Below are 26,258 nucleotides of genomic sequence, written 5' to 3'. Positions count from 1 at the left end.
AAGACTCAAACTTCCTCTGTGCAAAAAGCCAACTGAGCAGCAGTGTGAAAGTTAATTATTCTGATTGTGTAGATGTTAATAAAAGCTCAGTGTAAGCTCAAAGGTTATATGAAAAACCTTTTTAGCACCAGCCATCAAAACAACTGTTTAACTGCTTTTAATGTGTTCATGAAACCTGGTGTTACAGATCTATTAAAAGGAGTAAAGTCTGTGTATGACTACCTGGTGACTTACAACTATCTCTGAGGTGGTTTAAAGTTGATTTCTTCTCTACATTTTAAATTTCTGAAGTGATTTATCACTATTATAACATCCGTTGCCTTTTCCAGTGAAAATCAGGTATTTTCATATATTTAATTCAACGATCATGCTAACAATCAAAATATCAAAACAGAAAACTGAAGAAAAAATGACTTTTCTGAGCAAAGTGTATCATTAACACCACATAAAAACAAGTGTCTCCATCCACTGTCATTTGTCAAACTATATGGGTTTTACGGGTGAATAAATGTTTGTGGTGTTTCCATGTTCACTACGGATCCTCTGAACGTCCAAATGGGTCATATCTGATGACCATGAAAAGATAAACTGCATTTTACACCAATTATTTACATGTATTGATAGGATTAGGGGATCAGAACTTATTAAACATTTTAGATCAGGGATGCTTTTGGTTACTGGTGGATGTTTAGATCTTCAAACAAACGCAGAAGCTACAAGATGTCGACTACTCTCATTCTGGAGCATCAGCGGTTTATGATCTCCATGTCTGGTCAGTACATCTTGTCATTTTGTTCCATAAGGAAGTAAAATGTTCATAAACAGAATGTCTTTAATGGTGACACAACTACCATTTGTGAAACATATCTTTCTAAATTGTTGGGTAAGAAGTGAGGCTGCTTCACAAATTGTTTCAACAGAATTTAACACTGAAAATAGGAACGGTTCCATTAGTCGAGAAGAACAACCACCTGTGATAAAACCAGAATGACTCCATCTGGATTCATCCTTGTTGTTGGCTGTTTTTCTTGTGTGATGCAGATTAAAGGTAAAATGCCACTTTCTTATCCTGATTTTTGAGTTAAATCCTGTGAAATAAAGCTCTGTGTTAACATGTATACTGGTGATGAGAAAGTCATAATATTTCAAGAAAAGACTCACAAAATTATAATAAACTTGCATCTTAATAGAAATTAAGAAAATGTGTCAAATGACAGAAGAAAACTGTCGACCTGTTATTAAATTAGACTGATCATTCCAGTGATGTAAAGCCTTGTGTTCATGTGTGTAGTAATTATAACTGTTTTGTCTGTATTATAGCTTTATTCTTCGAGATTTTGGACCCTAAATATTATGCATTTACTCTTGTATTGTGAGGTTTTTCCCTCAATAGAACAACTTTATGATGGAAACATCAGATGTTTTTATTCTTAATGAGGCCGTCATGGATCAGGAACTGGTGTGTTCAATGACAGACATGTTATGAGTCTTATTTTATGATGAATAGAACAAAAACTCGTACTTAAATTAGTAGATTTCTGATAGTAATTCAGTGTTTTGAAGCTGCTCTCTGGTGTGTTTTTGTGGTGTCCTTTATACTTATGTGTCGTCGCAACATTTATTTCCGTCCATACTTGGTTAATTTTTGTCCAGATCTTGTAATGACAGTGGAGTCAGAGTTGGAATATGAAGGTGTCATCAGCGAAGAAATACTCCAGTGATGCTCATTCTGGTCATTCAGTATATTCAGGTTCAGCTGACCTCGTTTTATAGACACAGAACATTGAACCTAGACCTGAACAACTGAATCAACCCCACATCATAACACTGCTCCCACAAGCTTGTACTGTGGGCACTAGGCATGATGGGTAATCACTTCATCCACCTCTCTTAATCACATGACCGTCTTTCATTGAAACAGTCCAATCAATTTGAAGCATTTTTTGTATTTACCTATTTACAATGAAAGTAGATTTGTTTCTTTATCATTCAATCAAATGAAAAATTGCCTTAACCAAAAAATATATTTTCAATCAAAAAAAAAAAAAAAAATTCACTTCAATAAAAAAAAAACCTTTTCAATCAAAGAAAAAAGTGTTTGAATGCAAAAAAAAAATATTTGAACCACAAAAATTGCATTTGAACACTTTTTTCTTTGATTGAAAAGGTTTTGTTGTTGTTGATCGAAGTGAAGTTTATTTTTTCCTTCATTGAAAATTGTTTTTGGGTTAAGGCAACTTTTCTTTTGATTGCATAATAAAGAAACAAATCTACCTTCATAATTTACCTTCGCTGATCAGTGTTTTTCATAAGGCTACATAGCTGTTTAGTCCTAATTCCTCCTGTTCTTTAATCAGTATGTTCTAATACCAATTTGCTAGAAATTGAATCATAAAAAAGAAATCAATGTTCAAGATTTCATTCCAGGTTTTATTTACGATCACATTTCTTTCTGGTAGATGTTGGTTCACCACTGTAGTTCAGGTTTTTGTGTATGACAGTTTTTATTCAGTTTTAGTAGTTCTAGCTCTTTATTTGTTTTCTTTGCTTAATTCAGCACAATAATTTGACCCATCTGAAACATTACATCTTTTCCACAACCACGGGATGTGTCCTCCAACATCATTGTTTAAGAAATGAGGAAGTCCTACATTGCATCAGTGTGGGTTTAAGAACTGATGAAACATCACAACATCACTGCAGTAATTTTCCAATAGAAGGATCTGAATTATTTGTTTAAATGTCTCTAATGTGCAGAGAAAACAAAACAAAAACCATATTTTTTGGCAGCTTGAATGATGAGGGCAACAGGATTCTATAATGTCAACAACAAAGGGAAAAATGAACACAGTTTGCATTAATACTAAGGTGTTGCATTTATGATGGGCTATAATCCTGTTGTTTTTTTTTTTTTTTGGTTTTTTTTCACTGCTGCAGGAATCAGTGGACAAACCATTGTTCTTTACCACACACCTGAACAGGACGTCACTCTGCCCTGCAAAAGTGCCCCTATGTGTTTCCGTGCTGACTGGTTGTACCATGAGGACTCTTCCAGTTCTATGCAAGTTGTTAAAAATGGAAATGTAGTGCAGAGTTCAGCTCAGGCCTCCAGGATAAGAGTGAACTTTGACTGTTCTCTGAGCATTAGAAATGTCTCAGAGGAGGATGCTGGTCTGTACACCTGTCTTGGTCACAGTGAGTTCTATTAATGTTTTTTTTTTTTTTTTTTTTTTTTAAGTCAGAACACAACAACTCAGTCTACACCATAGTGATGTTTTCTTCTTTTTTTTCTGTACTAGCATGGATGGACGTGGACAGAAGTCAAAGTGAGTCTCCTTTCATGACGGACAATCACAGGGGCTCATACCGACTCCTGGTGACTTTTTCTTTACTTGCAACTTGTTACCTAAACAGCCAGTATTAAATAAGTTTTAACAGCTAACAATCATGGATCTAATAGTAGAACTTCCCAGGACAATTAAAAAAATACATTACTGTACAAAAGTCTTAAGACACCATAAGGTTTGTTGCTTTAGAAAAGTTATATTTATCTATGTCTGTATCCAGATACATTCAACTGTAGTATACAGGAAATATGCAAACAGATTTAAAAACGAAGAACTACAAAATCTAATATTATAGATGTATAATATGTATGAAATGCACAGAGATGAGGGAAAAAAGACGAAGCCCAAGTCTGAGGAAAAACCTCTGATGACATTCTGTATATATCCTGTATATATGTATATGTTTTACTTTATCCATCATTATTTTAACTGCGTTTTTTTTTTTTTTTTAAACTGCTGCCTTTCACTGAAATTGTTAAACAGTATTTCATTTTTAGACCATAACAATAAACCTGATTCTGATTCTGAAGGAAGCACGATATAAATTAGGAAAGTGTCCAGGGATTCAATCAAAGAGAGATCAAGATAAACTAAATCCAATCAGATGTCACACTAAATACTTTTATTACCTGTAGAGACCTTTGTATACCTGAAATTTTGTGTTGGTGTTTCAATACTGTGCACATATTTTTTGTATTTTCTTGTTTTTTCTCTTAAGAAACAGACTGAGAAATAAACCTGCTAACTCATTAAATTCCTGAAAAGAACAAAGCTGAAGGTGATCTGAGACTTTTGTACTGTACTGAATATGTATGTTTTTTTTTTCCATCCATACATCCGGGATTTCATCCTCCCTTCATTCCTATAGTCGCAGTGCATCTGAACATCCTGACAGGTGAGTCTCATTTCGACAAAATCACTCATATTAACCCATAAAGACCCGATGCTACTTTTGTAGCAGTTTACAAATGAATATTTCACTCTATCTAACCTTTATTCAGTGATTTACGGTATTTCCATTTTCCTCAGTATTTTGCTTTTTTTTCAGTAAAAATCATGTATTTTCCTATATTTAATTCACTGATCATGTAAGTGTTTATAAAAATTCTGATTAAAGTTGAGGGTTATTATATCAGAAACAGAGAAAATTGGAGAAATGGAGACTTTTTCAGTCAAATATATCATTAACTAAACATAAACCCAGTGTCTCCATCCACTGTTATTTGTCAAACTCCATGGGTTTTACTGGTGAATCAGTGTTATAGAAGATGACAGTGTTTCCACGGTAACTACGGAGCCTCTGAACGTCCAAATGGGTCATATCTGAAAAGATGACAAACTGCATTTTACTCCAATTATTTAGATGTATGAACAGGTATTAAACATTTTAGATCAGTGGATGGTTTTGGTCGCCGGTTGCTGTTTGGGTCTTTATGGGTTAAGAACTTTAATCCTAAAGCATAAGAGAACATGTCTCAGTGTTAAATAAGTGTTTTTTCTGTCAGTGGATCCATTCATCCCAGGTTCAAACAGAGGTGGAATCATCACATTAGAATGTTCATTGTGGAGATTCGTCGACAATAGTCCTTGTCCACGGAACAACCTCCGGTGGGTGGATGAGACTGGCTCGGTGCTGAAGGATGAATATTCTAAATACAAACTCCTCCTACAGAGAAAATGCACCTGTGTTCTGAAAGTGAATCAGAGTCACCGCAACCGGAGATACACCTGCCAGTTTGTCGATGAGAACAATAACACACTGATATCTGCAGAATACACACCTGTCTTTACCAGTGACAAACAAGACGATCAGACAAAAAACTCAGCTGCAGGTGAAACAGAATGAATTCGATATCATGTTCTCTATGAAGAAATCCAAGTGGTTCTAGTTATTGTTTGATATGTTTTATATTTTTCTTCAGATTGCGCTGTTTGGACTCCTCTGAGCTGTTTCATGTTGGCTCTGCGCATTATAGAAGTGTTTATGATCACTGTAGTTACAGTTCTTCTCATCAGAAACACAGGTAAGACCATGCATATCATGAATGAATGAATGAATTAATGTTTTATTTTTTTGGACAAGTAAAAATCCCAGTACAACCACCAACAAAGTAAATGCTAGAAGTAAATTATCAGCAGAAAACAACTAAAGCAAAAAAGGAAATCTATCCTATTATACAAAAGAAATAAGTTGTACAAGTTTGGTGATGTTTACTTACTGGAAAAAGAGTGGGAAAGAAATAAATACTTATTTAATCCCACCTCCTTTTTCTCTTAATTATGTGTTACAACATTTCTGTCTCCTGATGTTACTCTAAGCAGCAAGTACAGAGTTAATCACCAAAACAATGACCATCTCACCAAAGAAGAAAAATGAATTCAAATAAATAAATATAATATCCACAATAATATTATTCTCATCATTTCCTTTTTTTTCTCCCTCACACCCAAAAACTAAACAGAAGAATGATCTTTATCATTATTATGGTTTGACCCACAATTTACAACTAAAACTACTTATTCCCTTTTTTCTTTTCTTTTTTTTTTTTTACAGTAAGAAGAACATCTTAAAAAGCCATAAATGTGAGTTAAATAAATATTTTTATATATAAGCCTTTTGACATGATAAAACCTCAGCAGTTTGTCAGAAACATCTCTTATTTTCATTTGACAGGTCATTAAAGATGATGAGGAGGTAAAGTCTGAAAATGTGGAAGCTCGTCCTACTGCCTCCAGTCCTGACAACTTCCACCTTCTGTATTTACAAAATTAAAGCTTCAGCCTCATATTTTAATTTAAGGTCAGTTATCGTCTGTTCTGGTAACAAGCAGATGTATGTTTATGCTGACAGATGCATAGAAATACCTCACAATGTTTTACTCATACGGTAGTTTGGGTTTTGTACCTGGGTTCACTATATAGATACTGGTGATTATCCATTTGTGTTTGTTTGTAATTATGATGTTTTATGGTCATTACACCACTTAAAAGTACTTGGAATGGAAGAGCTGTTAATTAAAACAAATTCAAGTCAACAAATTTGTCCCTGAACTTAAAAAAACCCAAAACAAATATGTCTAAATTATTGTAATATAATCCTTGTTCTGTGTTATGTATGTCATTTCTACATTTTACCGAGATTGTTTTTAATTGTATTTAGTTCATTTCTGTGTGAATGTGTCACTTTCTGGTTGCGATAGGTTGTAAAATCAGAATTATTAGGCGTCTTTGTCCATGTTATTCCACATTTTATTATATGTCCATATAATTACAGTGCATATTATTATTATTCTGCTGTTTAAAATGTTCAGCTCATTAATGCTCGTATTTTTATCATTTTGGCCCCTTTCAGAATTCAACTTGACTGGTTTTGAGAAATTGGTATTTTCTAAATGTAAATGCATATATTTGGTAGAGTGGAATTCTACTTGCCCTGACCAGCGCATCTTTTCATCTATCACTGAGAAGTGTATTTTGTTACTGCGTCATCACATTTGCAGGGTTTTACAAGTTGGGGGAGTTGCCTGATCCAATGAGCTCTACTCTTAATTAAATACTCAGGTCAGAATGAGCACATCCACACCACTACTCAACCAGAAACGGTATGAGGTAAGTCATATCACATTGTTCCCCTGCAGCCCCCTCTGGGTCAGTGGGCTGGTTAAACAGCTGCCGGGGTTGACCGGCGTGCCACAGCAGGAAGGGGAGGGGTGGCCCTGCAGCAGGGGTTCAACAGTCTGCTCAGACTTCCTCCATAGCTGGAAGGCAGGGGGCAGCATTAGAGCCTGCCCGGGGGTGTGTGTGTCTTGAATAGACAGCTGTATTCACATTGTGAGCCCGTCTTTCACCTTCATTTCTTTTACGAACCCCTTAAACCTGAGACTTAAGCCTCTCTGAAAGGGTATTATTCACGTTGAGTGTCTATAAACTTGCATTCTGCTCCGTTCTGCTTTTATGTCCTCACTGTAGAATAAAATACACCACAGCAATTTACTCAGAAAGTGAGAAGCGACGCCAAACCCACTTTCTTTTTTTTTCACAAATTCAATTACTGAATGCCTTCGAAGGCTGCATTTCTCTGCATCGTCCACATGAAACCTTTTATTTATGTACTTCAGAGCAAAAGTATATATGAAGATCAAATATTCAGGATTACTAATCAGGAAAAAATAACATTAAATGTGTACATCCTTAGTTGTTTTTGGAGAACCAAGGATGTACACACGATGGTGATGATAATGATGATGATGATGGAATCTCTTGGAAGAGAGATGAAACATTTTTAAGAACAAAACTAGTCCAGTTGAACTTAAAAACAACTAAGGATGAACGATGACCTGGACAAATGAGAACTTGGATAGAAAATAAATAAATCTGTACTTTAAACACAAATGTGACTCAAACACATACTGCATATACACAAACGGATCATAGAGCTGCTTATTGAAACAAATAGTTTCCTGTTATTTTGCTTAATTTATCTTTCTATCGTATCCTTTTGCAGTTTTTCTCCTTTTCACAGACTTACTCGACATCTGGCAAAAGGAGACATTGATTTAGAGAGGCACGTTGTAAAAGAAAAAAACCTCTCCATCGATCTGTCCTTATGCAGGCGTATGTAAGTTTCCTCCCCCTTTCTATTGCCCTGTTTGACCTCTGTGCCCTTTCCTTTTCTTCAGTTTTCACCCCCACCTGTTCTCATTCCCTCGCTCCTCAGTCCCCCTTTCATCTCCCATCTGCCACCGAAGCTGCTGCAGCATCGAGTCTGCACCAACCAGGAAAGGTATAGGACCAAAGGAAGGCAGATTTATCATCTTGGACGGGGATTAAATAATTATCATGGCTCCTTTTGTTCCCCAACAAAAGAGTAATTATACATCTGCGGCTAAGCCAAAGAAATCAGTTTTATTTAGCTCGTCATTGCTGTAGGGGAAGGATTTGTGATGTGGTCAGTGACTCAGGTTTGTTTGTTCCATATGTTAAAGCGCATTCAGGCAACAACAATAATGTTGTGTCTGGCAAAGATAAGCTGGAAAAACATGCATGAGACAGCCTGATGTGGTTTGTATGTTGTATACAATTGTGTTCATCCTCACCTAAACCCATAAAGACCAAAACATCAGCCACAGACCAAAAGCACGTACTGATCTTAAATATTTAATAACTGTTTCATAAAACAGTGGTTGTAGACACTTGTTTTAATGTTCAGTTAATGACATATATAGCTTAAAAAGATAGTGTTTCTGGTTTTTTTGATATAATAACCTTTTAATTTACTCTGAGCTTATATGAACATCTACATGATCAGCATATTAACTATAGGAAAATACCTTATTTTTACTGAAAAATGCTAAATGCAGAGTTTAATATTATAAATGGTGATAAATCACTTGGGAAAGACGAAAAAATCATTTGGAAGTTCTGTCAAAAATAGCTGGGTCTTCAAACACATGTCATTCATGGTTCTCTATTGAATGATTTTGATGAGCTGCGCCTCATTCTACAGGGACAAATATAAGATGTTTACATTCTCTTTTATAGCACTGAACCTAGTTAATCTGTTGGTTGTTTTGGATGCAAATTCTCTGATCTGTTTCCCAAACTTAGGATCTGTATCCATTATGTGTTGTGGAGTCGTTTTCATGGAATAAGCGGTTGGCACATGAAAATATATGGCTATAGTACAAGATAAGAAATCATTTTATGTATTAAAATGGAAGAAAATGTTAGCCTCACCTTTGTGAAATGCAGATGAGAGATCTGTGCTTAAAGATTAAACAAGATTAAAATGACACAAAAGATGCAACAGCAGTAAAATGATACAAGACAGGCCTGAATTTCAAGAAATAGAATGAAAAAATGTAAGAAAAAAATGGTTAAAAGGATGCAAAAAGACTCAAGATTGAAACAACATAGAAGATATAAAATGAAAAGACATTTTGCAGTGGAAGAATCAGTAAAAATGTCGATCTATGGCCATCCTTGAAGTATTTTTGTAAATTCGGGTCCCGAGGAGACCCAGATTTATGTTTTGCATCTCAAGCTCAAATATGTCAGGATTGATCACTGTCGAAAACTAAACTAAAAACCAGTCACTATGTCCAAATCGGCAGCCAGATTTACTACAAGGTATTGTTGTTCAGGTAAAAGAAAACAATGTAACTGAACTTCTGTGACGTTTTAAGTAAACCAACTGCTGACTGCATCACTTAGCCTTAAAGAACTCTTTGCAGTTGAAATGTATTAATCGCTGAATTATCCAATGAAAAGGCTGTTTCCTAAATCCAGGAGAGGACTGTTTTTAGTCAAAGCAGTTGTTCAGTTAAAGAGTTCAGTCTGTCTGCTGTCGAGGGAACAGAGGGTCTTCCTCTATCACACCTGTTTTTTAAAGGAGTCATATTTTGCTTTTTTTTAAAAAATGGAATTATGCATTTTAAAACATTTCCCTGTGGTCTACATAAACTGTAAATGCTCTGCTTGGGTCTGAATTCTTCATTAATTCAACTCCACAGGTCCATCTTCAATCCTATTTCTGAGTAATGACACCAGAAAGGCCGTTTTGAGTACTGGCCCTTTAAATGCAAATGAGCCACTTCACACTCCACCCCCTCCAGGTTGTTGACTGTGCGCTCTGTCCCGTTCAGCCCCTTGTGTTCGTTAATACGACCAGCAACTGAACATTTTAGGTAATCAGCTCAAAGTTTGGACATATTTTCAGTTTTTACAACAACCGCTGCTGCTGATAAATGATTGTCGTACTCAGAGAAATGTTCGTTGGAAGTCTTGACCTTATATGTGCAATTGTTGTGACGTAATTCGTTATAGATGTAACAAATTAAGTAGGAATTAAAATGGGTTGTAGAAATCCACTTGATTTTTTTCCGGAATGAATATAAAGATAGCTTTGCAGCACCTGGAGGGTTCAAATTCAAGCTTTATGAACTGTTAGGGTCCAAATACACAAATAAATCAACCAAAGACTAATAAAAGTGGGTTTAGCAAAAATATGAGCCCTTTAACATTTTTCTTTTGTTATAGTTATTATCAACATATTAAAAAAATTGGTGATATTTACTTAGGAACACTTGGGAAAGTATTTGCACTTACAATTGTAAGTAAATTCTACAAGGGCAATCATCAAGTAAACTTAACTTGCGGATATACATTTATTGTACTAGCAAACCTCAGGTAATTTACTGATGATTATTAATATGATCATTGAAATTTACTGTCTCCTTCTTTGTAAATTTTACTTAGACTCTGAGTGCTTCAATCTGACAAATGCTAATGCACCTAACGTCAAAGGCTTTTCAAGGTCATTTTTAAATACTGTGACTTTTTGGTAGAACAAAGTTACAGGGGAGTAAACAGTCACATTTCTCGGATCCTGTAACATCATACACTTATGAGAAGGCAGTGGTGTTTACTTTCATTAATTAAAGCATGTGTTTAACAGCATAGAGTCTATGACAGCAGCACAGACCGTTCAGTCATGGTGTCAAACTGAAATATTCCTTCTTCCTAACCAAGCAATATTCCTAACCCTAACCCCATTACGATCAGTGTGGCTCACTACAATACTTTTTCTAACTTTTATTAATGGACAATATTTAAGTAACATTTACACAACATTTTACATATCTTTTCTGCAGTTTAAATTGCTTATCAAAACTTACTTGGTATTTCTAGGTTCATGTGTACTGACTATAACCTTTGAATACTATGTGAAAATACAGAATACAACTTACTCTTCCCACACAGTTTATGATTATTTATTACATGAATGACATATTTAGTTTTACTTGAATAATTCCAGTTCTCACCGATATTTACGATTAGAAAATAAAATTTTTGACATTTAACCTAATAAATATTACTACACCAAAAAAATCATTTTTTTCAGTGAATGCTGACTGCTTCTATTCCAGTTTGTGATAAGAAAATGATTCAGTTCATATCCATGAACCTGTGAACTTTAATGCTGAAACTAAGAGGAAGTAAAGATTCTGTGTTGTATGTAAATCTGCTCATGTTAAGGGATATCCACCTACTCTGTATTATTTTAGGGTCAAAACACAATAATGTCCCGTCAGAGAGCAAACTTTAATTGTTTGCCATTCCAACATTTATTTCAATATAAAGTAGCTCCTTGTTTTGGATAATCCCTAATGGTCCAACTAAAGCAAACATGAATTTAAAAGTAAAAATGTGGGTCATTTAGGAACACTAATCTGTCAAATTGTCTCTAAAAGGTCCCGTCAGAGAGATTTTGAATATCGTGTTTTGACCCTTTACAATCTGTAGATATTACTATAATATACAGTATGTAATTCATACAAGTCCCTTTACTCTGTAGATTTGTAAAATATATGCACATTTATTTCATATTTCTATCAGCCTGTTCATGTTGACATATTTATTACATAAGTTCTACATGTTATATTTGTATTTGCATCCTGTTGCATATACACAGTGCATAAAGGAACATTTTCTGGTTTTGTTCTGGTAAGATGATCCATGCTGGCAATTTAATGTTTTCAGAACCCAACAAATGGGAGACCAGTTTTTACTTAATATTTTTAACACCTTGTTTGATCAAAGAAGTGAAATACAATAGGAGTAAAGAGGAAGAGGAGATACTTTCAAATGTTTCAGGTGATTCTTCTTACTTCAGTCTCCAAAGAATGCTTATGGAGGTCTTCAATGGCAGGACAGAAGGACAGATTGGGGTATTACATTTTCATTTTATGCATATAAAGATGGCAAGAAATGCACTCTTATTCACTTCCATGTTGTCTATTTTATACATTTCTTCTCATGTCAACTTGATATATACCTATTTATTATTGTGTTTTTGATCTATTCTGTGTATTTTTTTTTTTTTTACACATTTCTTGTGTTAATGCACAATATCAGTAATAAGCAACTATTTTTACTTAAAAAACTAGCATCTCACTGTACATTGTTATTTTTAGGAAGAAATAACATTTGATTTGATGTAAATTATGCTGATGTACAATCCTTTGTGTCAGATGTGACAAGGCAAATGTACAGCACTTACTTTCTATATTATCATTATCCAGCAATTTGCCTGATAATAAAGCTCCAGACCTCAAAGCCTCATTTGATTCAACCCATAAATTTGCTTAATAAGGAGGTGGAGGGGCTGTTTGCATTTTTTAGTCCCTAGCAGTGATTCCTCTTCCAGAATCTTAATGAGATCAACTAATCAACTAAATGACATGCTTAAAAATGAGGCTGCATCTATACACACACTCACGTAAACACATACATGAGCATCACAACCCACCCAGCAGACCCTCGTAGCCCACCTCCCATTGTCCCGCAGTCAGACAGCCGGCTGAGGCTACAGAAGTGGCCACAACAGCCCGACTTCTCCCCCGAGGCCTGGGTCAGATTTTCAGGCGCTCCCCCTCTTTCTCCAGGAGTCCTCTGGGAGAAGGCTCTCCAAGCTGCCGTGAGGTGAGGAGGCAGATGCCGGCCACTCGATCTAATGGGGGGTCTTGGGGGGGTGACATGACTCCACTTTGGTTCCCATGCCCTGTGGCACGTTTGTGTCACACCCCTGCAAGTCATACATGTGACAACAGCAGAGAGGGTGCACTGTCCATCTGCTCTGCTGACAAAGACATGGATCCTCCTGCATGGAGATGTGCAGCAGGTACTGTGGATGGATATGTGAGAACCAGCAGGGACACAAGCATTCACATCCTTTACTGAGATGAAGTTAAATGTAATTATGGAAAAATACCCCATTGTGAATCAAAGGACGGCAGCAAAAGTCACCAGGAACTCTGTAAACAATAACTGTAAAATAACCCACCGTAGAACCACATTTAGACCGTCAGCTTTGTCCATAAACACCAGTCACATCTGCCAAATGAAAGAAAACTGATAATGTCAAAGCATTCACAGCAAAGGTTAAGAACTGGCTGAAAGCAAAACAATTGATGAGTGTGTGTGGTAGATGTGAATAGACCTTTATATTGTTTGTTTATACTGTTTTTATATTACTGTTGTTTATACTGCAAATCTGAAAAGCCCAACCAGGGATGGGAGTTGCAAACTAGCTGTCATATACTCTTTATGCAGAACATCAGATGGTCCATATGTCCATTGTGTTTCACTGCATTGTCCCTGATAAATAAATAGACAGATAGATAGATAGATAGATAGATAGATAGATAGATAGATAGATAGATAGATAGATAGATAGATAGATAGATAGATAGATAGATAGATAGATAGATAGATGTCCATCATAAAAAAAATCCTACATGTAGCCACAAAGTGCCATTTAAATACTTAAGTGATAGCACTGCTTTGGTCCCAGTGAATGGAATATTACATATGATTTCATTACATGTTAATGGTGAAGCATCAGTGTTTGAGCACAAAGTGGTAGATGATGGGGGTGGAGTTTAAACCAGTTTATATAAAACTGGACTCATTACATGATTAGTAGAAGAAGGAAAAGGAAAAACAGTTTTCAGTTTTTGGAAGTTTTCTTCTTTTCTCTGATAGCCAATTATTGAATTAAAACAAATGTTCAGACGGGGAGAAAAAATCACTATATTTTGACGACTTATAGATATCTGAAATATGAGACTACACACTTCTTTTTGTCAAATGACAAGAAGTTTCTAATATATGTTGTATAATAGAGTGTAATTGTTTTCTGATCAATGGGGATCAAGTCATTATATAAAGCTGTTAGATAGATGTAGTGGTAGATGAAGTAGACTATTTACCTCTGAGATATAGTGGTACATCAAATTTGCATTACAGTACACGAGTAAAAGTACTTAGTCATGTTCCACTGCTCCTGCTGGCAATGATTTATTATGCAAATGTGTAGAATGGAAACGACCTGATGTCCATGTGTTCCAGTCAGCTGTATCAGATGGATTGCACAAAAGTTAACATTAAATTTAGATTCAGTGTGATCAGTTTCTTGTTTTTTTGTTTTTTTTTAATCAAGAGGATTTGCTGGGATCTACAACCCAGTCCACCAAATAAACAAAAACAAAAAAAACTAACAAATCATATTGTAACTATAGAACAAAGCCAAAAACAAATGATTTTGATGTATTTTTTGTCTGTTTTGTGTTTTCTGCATTATGTCATTCATGTAGTGTCTTCAGCATGTCCCCCTGAATTCCTCAGCCCCCCCCACTCACTGTCCAACTCTCAACAACTGGCTCCAAAGGTTCAGAGCTAAACAGTAACTACAACTATAACACCTCTTACATCTCCTGCTTTTCAATCCTCTGTTTTTCTCTTCCTTCCTTCATTCGTTTGTTGTTGTTGTTCATGGGAGCGTGCCAGGATATACAGGGGGCCACTTCAGGCACGCGTCCCTTTATCTCATTTTAATATAAATGGACCCAACCCCCCACGCAATCCACCAGCAAAAACACACAGACACACAACTCATCATCATTATTATCATCACCTACAGATATTTATTTTCTTTACGCTTTGTTTGATTATCCAAAGTTTTAATTATTCACATCATGCGTTTTCTTAATGGTGATTAATGATGAGTGAAATCGTGCGTAAATGTGCGTAAAGTGGATGAAACTCTGGAATAAAAAGTACAAATATTAAATAAAACATAAATCTGCGCTCAGGTTTCAATTAAATGATTATATTTGATGCGTTTACTGATCCAAAGACATGGTTGCCAACAGTTTAGGTGTGTTTACTGATCTTAATCCCTGCCAGTGACAGGTGCTGGGACCTTCAGAGTCCTTCAATCAATGAGCACTAAAGGGGTTAACGATGTGTGTGTGCGTGGTGGGGGCGGACGCTCTGGGGAGACAATAGCCGGGTTTGGAGCCCCGCACGGCCGACCATGTGCCGTTGATTACCATACAGCTGTTCGCATGAGGTCCAAACAAAGGCAACATGATAGTCCAAACTCCAAGAGCCCCCTTTTTCCACCCCCACCCCTCCCTTTCTCCTCCACACACACTCCACCCTTGCGCGACTCCAGACCACAACAGAAGAGTCTGAATAGCTGCTAGGACGCACAAAGAAAGGTCTTAGCAACGACCTGCCCACTCTTATTCACCTCACACGCGTCGGGGGCAATTATAACTTTGGGTATAAAGAAAGAAAAGCTATTTTCTATTCTCCCCCGCTTCCTGAGCCTTTGTGTAGAGTGTTGGCCTCCAGGAAAGTGGCAAAAACACGTTTTACAGGCAGGGAAACTTCGTTGAAGTAGTTGCAGAAGTGATGCGTAAAGTCTTCCTGCCTTGGCATCCTAATTGATGCACAGGAATTATTTTTTAGACTGGTGGAGAATTCATGAGTCAAGTCCTGTACTTGAACTAAATACTAAAACCATACTGTGAAAATACTCAACAAGTAAAAGTTATACTCTAAAAACTTAAGTAAAAGTGTTCCAAGTGTTCACAATGCAAAAAAAAAAAAAAAAAGTCTATGTCAGTGTTTTACTATAAGATTTTACTGCTGTGTCTTCAACTACTTTCTGTACTGTTCATTAGTGAGATCCATCATTTCCATTGTAGTTTTTCCCGTTATTCTCTCGCTATCCAGCCCCAAAATGTTTGATTTTACGAAAATATTACATAAAAAAACAAAAAAACACTTTAAAGTGATGCGTAAAGTCTTCCTGCCTTGGCATCCTAATTGGTGCACAGGAATTATTATCTTTTAGACTGGTGGAGAATTCATGAGTCAAGTCCTATTGTTGAACTAAATCCAATAACCACACTGTGAAAATACTCAACAAGTAAAAGTTGTACTCTAAAAACTCAAGTAAAAGTGTTCCAAGTGTTCACAATGCAAAAAAAAAGGTCTATGTCAGTGTTTTACTATAAGATTTTACTGCTGTGTCTTCAAATACTTTCTGTACTGTTGAAAAGTGAGCTCCATCATTTCCATTGTAGTTTATTCCCGTTATTCTAACGCAATCCAGCCCCAAAATGTTTGATTTTACAAAATTATTATATTAAAAAAAAAAAAAAAAAAAAAAACACTTTAAAGTGATGCGTAAAGTCCTCCTGCTTTGGCATCCTAATTATTTAGGAATCCTAGGAATTATTTTATAGACTGGTGGAGAATTCACGAGTCAAGTCCTATACTTGAACTAAATACTAAAACCACACTGGGAAAATACTCAAGTAAAAGTTGTACTCTAAAAACTCAAGTAAAAGTGTTCCAAGTGTTCACAATGCAAAAAAAAAGGTCTGTGTCAGTGTTTTACTATAAGATTTTACTGCTGTGTCTTCAAATACTTTCTGTATTGTTGAGTAGTGAGAACCATCATTTCCATTGGAGTTTATTCCCGTTATTCGCTCGCAATCCAGCCCCAAAATGTTTGATTATACAAAAATGTTACATAAAAAAAACAACAACTTTAAAGTGATGCGTAAAGTCTTCCTGCGTTGGCATCCTAATTGGTGCACAGGAATTATTATTTTTTAGACTGGTGGAGAATTCATGAGTCAAGTCCTATTGTTGAACTAAGTACAATAACCACACTGTGAAAATACTCAACAAGTAAAAGTTGTACTCTAAAAACTCAAGTAAAAGTGTTCCAAGTGTTCACAATGCAAAAAAAAAGGTCTATGTCAGTGTTTTACTATAAGATTTTAGTGCTGTGTCTTCAACTACTTTCTGTCCATCCATTGTAGTTTATTCCCGTTATTCTCTCGCAATCCAGCCCCAAAATGTTTGATAATACAAAAACATTACATAAAAAATTACTTTATCGTCATACAGTGTCTTACATGTCATCACACGCTCCACTGTTTACTCTTCTCTGGTTCATTAACATTCATGCAGAAACCCCAAACAGCTTCTAATGCATATTCGCATTAAGGGTTTTGTCCAGATGTAGTGTGGGTTGTCTAACTCCCCAGGCAGGTCCGCAGCTCCCCTGAGGTCCGCGTGGGCTCCACCTCTTTGGCCGTGACGCACTACATCAGGGGTATAAAAGCAGTCTGCATCTTTACGCACCAGAACCAAAACAAGTGAAGTACCGGCGAGGGAGGAGAAGAGGAATATACCTCAATAAGAAGAAAAGAGAAGAAGAGGATACGGATACCAGGAGGATTTTACAGTGATGAAACTTTTTTGACGGTTTTCTTTTACTTTTATCACGTGCACCTTTGGGAACACTATCGGGCACAACGAATGCGGACATAAACTTAGATCTGAAAACAAACTCTGAGAAGAAATGGCACATCTACACATAAGATACCTCTTGGCTCTGGCCTTAGTGAACGTTGTAAGTATTCTGATGATGTTTGTCTTAAAACAGCCTTTACGCACGGCATGTCTGATGTGAAGACCTGATGTAATTATTCTGTCATTGCAGGTTTTATCCTCTGGAGTGTTTGAGCTCAAAATTCATTCATTCCACACGGCGCACCGCATCTGCAGAAGACACAGAGACTGCCATATATTTTTCAGAATCTGCCTGAAACACCCAGAGGATGTGATCTCAGCAGAGCCACCTTGCACCTTCGGTACCGGACAGACCAATGTCATCAGAGCCGATCACACCTCAATCTCCAGCAGCGCTCCCATTCGGGTGCCCTTCCACTTCAAGTGGCCGGTAAATGGAAACTTTTGCACAGAAGATCCTAGTTTTAATCTGTTGTAATTCGTTTTAATATAAATGCCTCAACTGCATCATGGGTAGAGTTGTGGGACAAGTTGGGGTTAAGTCCTGACTGTGCCATTTACGCGTAAAAGCATGTATCATGAGTCTGCAAGTACCAAACAATAAACGCATGTTTTTTCTCCTCTAGGGAACATTTTCATTGATCATTGAAGCTTGGAACGCTGAATCTCAGACTGAATACACAGGTGAGTGTTTTTCTTTGTCCATTCACTAACTGGACTAGATGCCAGTTTGGATAACTGGCATTGGCGCGCAACCGTCTTTTACGCGCTGTTTCCTTGTCAACATTTCGTTTAATTCCAATTCTCCTCCACAGACAACCAGAACAACCTTGTGAGCCGCCTGGCCACCAGAAGGAGACTGGCCATCGGTGAAGACTGGTCCCAGGACGTGCACTTTGGGGAGCAGAGCGAACTGCGTTATTCTTACCACGTCTTCTGCGACGAGTATTACTTTGGAGACGGCTGCGCAGACTACTGCAGGCCGAGAGACGACACTCTGGGACACTACACCTGCGACGAGGAGGGCAACCGCATCTGCCTGGAAGGATGGAAGGGAAACTACTGCTCTGAGCGTAAGTCAGCGCATGGTAACCAGACTCTTTTACAGCATTCTCTCTAAGTGAGAAAAGTAGAATTCAATGGCTCAGTGAAAATAGGAAGTCCCTACAACAGACACTAGAAACACAAAACATAAGAAAACAGAAGAACTTATAGGTTTAGATTAAGGTAAGACCAAGGTGTTTTTCTAAATTCTCCTCAGTATTGCAAATTTCTTCTTTCACAAATCTGACCTCAAACTTTCAGCATTTGGGCTGAATTATCATTATTCACTGCAAAAATAGTATACATAAATCTGAGACTGAAAACTGTGAAAACACTAGGTTGTTTGCAGGTACTTTTAAAAAGTGCATTTAATAAAGTATGTAAAAATTGAGAAAATACCCTTGGACCACTGAGGGTCAATACGTAAAACTAATATACATATAATATCACTGTAGTTCCTTAAAGAAGATGCCTTGAAAGCACATCATTCTTAACAGTGTCTCCCTGAAGTGTACAAGGAATATATTTCACAAAACATCAAAGAAATCTCTGTCTTTAGAGACTAAGGAAAACAAAAGTAGTGAAATCACAAAAGACTGATATCATAGGACATATTTTTCCTCTTAAGAACTGTAAACCTCAGCTCATTCTTTGTGAAGGCATGGATGAATAATGTATTTGTTACCTCTCAGAGCCAGTGAAATAACTCTGATCATAGAGCGGACAGTTTGGGCAGGGGTCTATTCAGATGGTATGAAGTATTTCCTTTATCTGGGGGACGTCCTGTAGTGTTATGTTTTACTCTGTTGCAGTGAGGTCTGTGCTGTTCCATCTGCCTTTTGTTCTCTTGTTACAATGAGAGAAAGAGCTGTAGCCTCCATTAGACACACACGTATTTCAAGGTGATCTGGGTGTGTGTGTGTGTGTGTGTGTGTGAGATGGGGAGCAGATGAAAAGAAAGCGTTTTTCTGCGGCGGTGTGCCTACCAGCTGCTTGGCTTAATGCTTAACCAACAGTGAAGTCTGGAGCAGGGCTGGGGTCAGACAGGGGGCCCTGTACATGTGTGTTGTGAGATGTATGAGAAGGCGTGCCCATTGTAATCAGTCCCGTCCCCCCCCCCCTCCCCCTTTCTTTACAGCCATCTGCTCAGCGGACTGCAGTGAGAGGCATGGCTACTGCGAGGCCCCTGGGGGATGTACGTGTCGTATGGGCTGGCAGGGCCCCTCATGCAATGAATGCGTGCGCTACCCAGGATGCCTTCATGGGACCTGCAGCCAGCCGTGGCAGTGTAACTGTCAGGAGGGTTGGGGTGGTCTCTTCTGCGACCAGGATCTCAACTACTGCACCAACCACAAACCCTGCGCCAATGGGGCCACTTGCACCAACACCGGCCAGGGCAGCTACACCTGTACCTGCAGGCCCGGCTTTGGAGGAACCAACTGTGAGCTGGAAACCAACGAGTGTGACAGCAACCCCTGCAAGAATGGAGGCAGCTGCAATGTAAGTATAGAACAGGGTTACACCTCTTTAGGCAAGGCAAGGAAAGTTTATTTGTATCACACATTTCAGCAACAAGGCAGTTGAAGGTGCTTCACATAGGACATTGAAATACAATGAGAAGGAAAAAGAAACACATTTAAAACATTATAAAAGAAACATATACAAGGTGATTAAAAACAGCAAGTAAGAAAACAACACATAAAATCCAAAAATATAAAAATACACACATATTAAAGTAAGAGTTGCAGTGCAGAGTTTCAATATATAATATAAAATTTAAAAGTCAAAAGCCTTTTTGTCAAAGGCAGCAGTGAACAGGTGAGTCTTTAACCTTGACTTTAAAGAACTCAGACTCTCAGAAGACCTGATATTTTCTGGTAGTTTGTTCCAGATATACGGAACATAGAAACTGAACGCTGATTCTCCATGTTCAGTTCTGACTTTAGGACAAAGACCAACAACAATAGGTGTCATCATTCACCGGACAGGTTTACAGTAAAGAGACAAAACTTTATCTTTGTTGTTTATGCACAGTTGGAATGATCCTACATATCCTCCTGAGTACCAGAAGGGACAACTTTTAGCTTTTTTTACATTCAATAATTGCCTTGATTGGAAACTGCATGATGCAACAGTTTTTTCAGATACACTTTTCGAGTGCAGAAAATTTTTGTTTGACCATATTGTATGGTTCTTTATTATCTGATGATTCTGTGGGCTCGAAATAAAACTACACTAATTAACAAACTAACTTTTTATTTTTTAATGGAATGTCCTTAGCAGTGGACAGCATCTGTTAAGTCAAGCTGTGACATTCTAGTCCACTACAGAGGACAAACATGCATTGTTGGGTCTCAGGACAACATTTATTTATCATTCTCTTTTCTTCATACACAGCAAGAAACATATGCACAGCCTCAAAAGACACAGCCTCCAAAAAATAAACAAATAAACAACAATAAAATAAAATGCTGTACTGGCTATTTAGGTTTAAGAGGGATAAACGTTTCTCAAGATGCATAGATAGATAGATAGATAGATAGATAGATAGATAGATAGATAGATAGATAGATAGATAGATAGATAGATAGATAGATAGATAGATAGATAGATAGATAGATAGATAGATAGATAGATAGATAGATAGATAGATAGATAGATAGTCATATTTGAGTCATTGTGGCCCCTAGGAAAAGCAGCTGACCATCCCTGTTTTACATCCTTTATCCAAACTCATATTTTCAACTCTCTCACCAACTCTACAATTCCATACTTGAGCTTAACTTAGTTGTTCTTTCACTTTTTACAGGATTTGGAGAACGACTACTCCTGTACCTGCCCTCAAGGATTCTACGGTAAAAACTGTGAGATCATCGCCATGACATGCGCAGATGGTCCCTGCTTCAACGGTGGCACCTGCGTGGAGACGATGACCGGAGGATACACGTGCCGCTGCCCCCCCAGCTACACCGGCTCCAACTGCGAGAAGAAACTGGACCGATGCAGCAACAGGCCCTGTCTGAACGGTGAGAGGGGGAGAGATACAGGCCTTTACTATGGCGACACATGGTGGATGGAGGGCAATTCAACAGGTTTTTTATTTCACTGAATGAGACTGAATGAGTGTCAAAGTCATTTTAGTTCAGGAGCCACATTTCTACGGTGGCCCAGAGGTGTAACAGCCCAAAAAATTATGCAGTATAAGAAAAAAAAAAAAAGAGAACAGCCCAAAAAAGTATCCAGTATAAGAAAAAAAGAGAACAGCCTAAAAAAGTATCCACTATAATAAAAAAAGAGAACAGCCCAAAAAATTATCCACTAAAAGAAAAAAAAAGACAACAGCCCAAAAAATTGCCATTATAAGAAAAAAAGAGAACAGCCCAAAAAATTATCTACTATATATATATATTTTAAAAAAATAATAAAAATCATCCACCTTTTCAGTTAAGGGGGTGTTGTTTACCCAAAAGATCTCTTGCTTTAAAATTTAGGCCACCACAAAAAATAAAAGCATATGCTCAAAATTTTTAAGGCCTTTAGCTAATGTGGCTAATGCTAACGAAGTAACTTACCGGAAGTGGAGGTTGGTGCGCTAAAAATAAAGTTATTTAAAAATAGTGGATAATTTTTTGGGCTGTTCTCTTTTTTTTTCTTATAGTCGATAATTTTTTGGGCTGTTCTTTTTTTTCTTATAGTGGATAATTTTTTGGGGCGGTTGTCTTTTTTTTCTTATAGTGGATAATTTTTTTGGGCTGTTGTCTTTTTTTTCTTATAGTGGATAATTTTTTTGGGGTGTTCTCTTTTATTTTTCTTATAGTGGATAATTTTTTTGGGCTGTTCTCTTTTATTTTTCTTATAGTGGATAATTTTTTGTGCTGTTGCACCTCTGGGCCACTGTAACATTCAGCCCAATATGATCTCAAGTGGATCAAAAATAAAATAAAATAATAACATAATAACATATAAGTAATGTCAACTCCTAACTTGTCTCTATTTATATCTATAAACTGTCCTTTTTAGAAAATATGGATAATATTAGACAACCATGAACAATCTGAAATATTCTGCTCAGTCTCTCATTTACACATGTGCATCACAGCTTACAGATCTACAAATACACAAAACATTCAGTAACAGGACAAATATTGTAAAATTCCACTTATTTTTCTTAACAAATTTCAGGTTGTTTAGATTATTCATAATTTCTTTTTTTTTTTTTGTAGTCAATTGTTTTTATTGATTTTAAATTTCAGCTTGCAAAAGTAAGCAAATAAATGCAACATTCCAATTACAAACATGACACAACAGCAAGTGCACACTACACCTGCACAAATCATTCATATTTTCATTGTATAATTTTACTTTTTTTACACTAAAACAAAGGGAAAATGATTACAGTTGTCATTATTTATTAATTTTCATGCTATTATTTTACTGGTCGGACCAACTTGAGATTGAATTGGTCTGTATGTGGCCCCTGAAGTAAAATGTTGTACATCCTTAAGTGTGTTAATATCTCCAGTGTAATTTTTGAATCTTGCAAATTCATTTCATGAGACGTAAAGAAAAATGAACTGTTTAATTTTTTTTTTTTTTTCGTAAAAAGTCCCTTTTTTTTCTCAGTTTTCTCAGTGATTTGATAGAATAACCTTTGAATTTACTCTGAGCTTTTATGAACATCTACATGATCAGTAAATTAGATGTATATGATTTTTTAAAAATCTTTTTTATTGGATTTTGGTACACACATCGCAATATCTAACATGTACAATATTTCCATGTCTTGTAGTTAAAGGTATACATGTATATGATTTTCACTAAAAATGGAAAGGATGGAAGAGTAAACCACTAGGAAAGGTTTGATGTAAAGGAAAAATCATTTGGAAATCAATGTAATGCCAGATTTTTGCTGAAAAATGCAAAACACACAGGGTAATATTAACAAAAAATGAGAAAAATCACTTAGGAAAGGTTAAATGGTCAGAAAATGTCATTTGGGGGTCACTACCAAAACACTTTTAGGTCTTTAAAGGTTACATTAATTTAATTGACAGTGTTAAATATAATCCCAGGTGCACTGTGGATGTGGTGATGCTGAACAGGTGTTTTGTTTCCTGCTGCAGGTGGAGAGTGTCTGGATCTGGGCCAGAGCGTCCTGTGCCGCTGTCAGCCTGGTTTCACCGGTGCCAACTGCCAGGTCAACATCGACGACTGTGCATCAGGTCCGTGTGAGAATGCCGGGACCTGCCAGGACGGCGTGAACGACTACACCTGCTCCTGCACCCTGGGATACACCGGCAAGAACTGCTCTGTGCGCTCCGACGCCTGCGGGGCCCGGCCGTGCCAGAACGGCGGTACGTGCTTCACCCACTTCACCGGCCCCGTGTGCCAGTGCCCCAAAGGCTTCATGGGGCCCAGCTGTGAGTTCACACTGCAGCCCAGCTTTAAGCCGGCTTTGCGTCAAACCTCCCAGCCCACATCCGCCACCCTGACGGTCTCGTGCGTCCTGGCCATCCTGGTTCTGGTTCTGGTCGGAGGTATCATCTTCCTGAGGAGGAGGAGGAGGATGCAAGGACGGAAGCAGCTGAGTGATGTTGCGGTTTATAACGATCTGGAGGCAGTGAATAACCTCGGAGGAAGTGAAAGAGATTCTTTCCTGGGGCCTAATGGTCTGTTCAAGATCAGCAACAGCACCGCCCGTCTCAGCCTGTCCCTCTGCCCGGATGGAAGACCCGGATTCAGACACAACCCAGTGGAGAACAGCCGGACCCGGGACTTTATGTGGAGGGACGAGGTGGGTCTGGGATCTGCAGCAGGACTGAGATAAAACTGGGAAAACAGGGACGTCCACATTCAAGGAAAATATTATTGTTATTATTATTATTATTAGCACTTGCTGTTGCTCCTTTGTCTTCATCATGTAGTGTGAAGAAAAGGAACCAATTCATGAGCTGAAAACCACTCTGCTCATGCAGAAGATAGTATACCAATAAAAGTGTAAGTAAAGTATCGAAAAGAACTATGTTTTACAAAGAATATTGAAATGTTTTATGGGGCAAAGCTCTTCCATGTGTAAAGACCCAAAGAGACAAATAATAAAAAAACGCTTTTCATAGGACCTACAACACAAACCAAATTCATGAAGTCAAGAAAAGAAAAAACACTGATCCCCTTTGGAAAACCTGCCCGAGAAATATGTTTTATTGGGTTATTATCTTTATTAAGTTCACTTTGTTTTGTGTTTTTTTTTTTCCTTTTTTTTTGTTTTTTTGTTTTTTTACACAGAATTTTTTGTTTTGCTTTTCAATCTTCCTTTGGTCATTATTTCCTTATTGTGCGGTACCATCATTTTTATTCTTTATATTATTTATTTATTTGAAAACTTAAGTTTATGGCTTCACTATGATTGTCACAGATGTAGAGATATATTTATATGATGCTGAATGAAGACCAACATTGTTGTCCTACTGGACTGTACAGGCTGTGTGAAATATCCCAAAGATGTTCAAGGCAGGGATATAAACAAACGTGCTTTATCACACTGCTCAGCCATTACTGTAATTAATATATATTTATGAACTACTGATCATGTCGCTCTGTTTTTGTGCCATTTTATGTTCATGCCAAAGTTTGTGTTAGTTTATATGTTTTTCATTCATATTGGTTTTGTCATGTTGTGGTTGTGATGTGGAATTAAAGATTCACTTCGATGTGATTCGGGGTTAAGTCTCTGTTTCGTCATTTATATTATTGATCATGTGAAAATAATGTCAAACTCTGGTTCAGATTACAAGCCAAACACTCCATGAAAAAAGTAAAAGATGCTCATTAAACCTCAGGCATCAGTTTAATATACCACTCAAATGTTAAATCTGATTAATCTGAATCTTTTCGACAGTGTTTATTGATCCATAGGTTAGGGTTATGCACTGCAAAAATCAAAATCCTACCAAGTGTATTTTTCTCATTTCTAGTCAAAATATCTCGTCACACTTTAAATAAGACACAGTCACCTAAGGAATAACTTTTCAGTGAGATATAAGAACTTATTTTTAGACAATAGATCTTGAAAATCTTATTTCAAGAAATCTTACCGAGATAATTTTCACCTGTTCCATTGAAAGATTTTTTTTTTGCTTAATTCAAGGAACAAATGAAAATTATCTTGGTAAGATTTCTTGAAATAAGATTTTCAAGATCTATTGTCTAAAAATAAGTTCTTATACCTCACAAACAAGTTACTCTTTTGGTGATGATGTGTGATGAGATATTTTGACCAGAAATGATAAAAATACACTTGGTAAGATTTTGATTTTTGCAGAGTGTGGTTGAACAAATAACTTTCTTCTGGACTGAAAAGTGATGAAATACATCAGATAAATTTCTTAATTAGTACTAGAGTTGGTTACAAAAATGGGCAAGACAATGATTTTGTAGCAAAAATGCAACATCTGTTCTTTCTCTCCAGTAATAGTATGAAAGCAGTTAACCCTTAGGACCAGGTCTTGTATTAGTCACACTCTTACAGCTAAAAACAAATAACGTGCTTTTTAAATGCAATCTCCAAAAAATAATTTACATTAATGTTATATGCTACTGTGATTTTAGTCCTTCAAATTTTTTTTTTGGTCATGATTCGCCCGTTATGTTCAGATGAAACAGAAAATATTAATCATTTTCATGCAA

General features: G+C 36.8%; 2 protein-coding genes across 3 annotated transcripts; both read left to right on the top strand.

Moving 5' to 3' along the window:
• Positions 1 to 776: 776 nt before the first annotated feature.
• LOC115433562 (uncharacterized) lies at positions 777 to 6,408 on the top strand. The gene is made up of 8 exons (XM_030155037.1): positions 777 to 1,048; positions 2,938 to 3,195; positions 3,300 to 3,326; positions 4,216 to 4,242; positions 4,853 to 5,179; positions 5,270 to 5,371; positions 5,902 to 5,930; positions 6,022 to 6,408. Exons 1-7 carry the CDS (start codon positions 988 to 990, stop codon positions 5,916 to 5,918), a joined length of 819 nt encoding a protein of 272 aa, XP_030010897.1. The 5' UTR covers positions 777 to 987; the 3' UTR covers positions 5,919 to 5,930; positions 6,022 to 6,408.
• Positions 6,409 to 6,558: 150 nt separating this feature from the next.
• dlb (deltaB) lies at positions 6,559 to 25,290 on the top strand. 2 transcript variants are annotated; one of them, XM_030155036.1, is made up of 8 exons: positions 6,559 to 6,956; positions 17,261 to 17,628; positions 17,719 to 17,958; positions 18,155 to 18,212; positions 18,344 to 18,601; positions 19,711 to 20,072; positions 21,382 to 21,598; positions 23,696 to 25,290. In XM_030155036.1, exons 2-8 carry the CDS (start codon positions 17,578 to 17,580, stop codon positions 24,397 to 24,399), a joined length of 1,890 nt encoding a protein of 629 aa, XP_030010896.1. In that variant the 5' UTR covers positions 6,559 to 6,956; positions 17,261 to 17,577; the 3' UTR covers positions 24,400 to 25,290. The 2 variants fall into 2 exon arrangements, with proteins under 2 accessions (XP_030010896.1, XP_030010895.1); XM_030155035.1 differs by lacking the exon at positions 6,559 to 6,956 and having other exon boundaries at positions 14,353 to 17,628.
• Positions 25,291 to 26,258: the final 968 nt, after the last annotated feature.

This window comes from Sphaeramia orbicularis, chromosome 14 (genome assembly GCF_902148855.1).
Source record: "Sphaeramia orbicularis chromosome 14, fSphaOr1.1, whole genome shotgun sequence".
Lineage (NCBI taxonomy): Eukaryota > Metazoa > Chordata > Actinopteri > Kurtiformes > Apogonidae > Sphaeramia > Sphaeramia orbicularis.
This window is presented reverse-complemented; position numbering and strand designations above follow the sequence as displayed.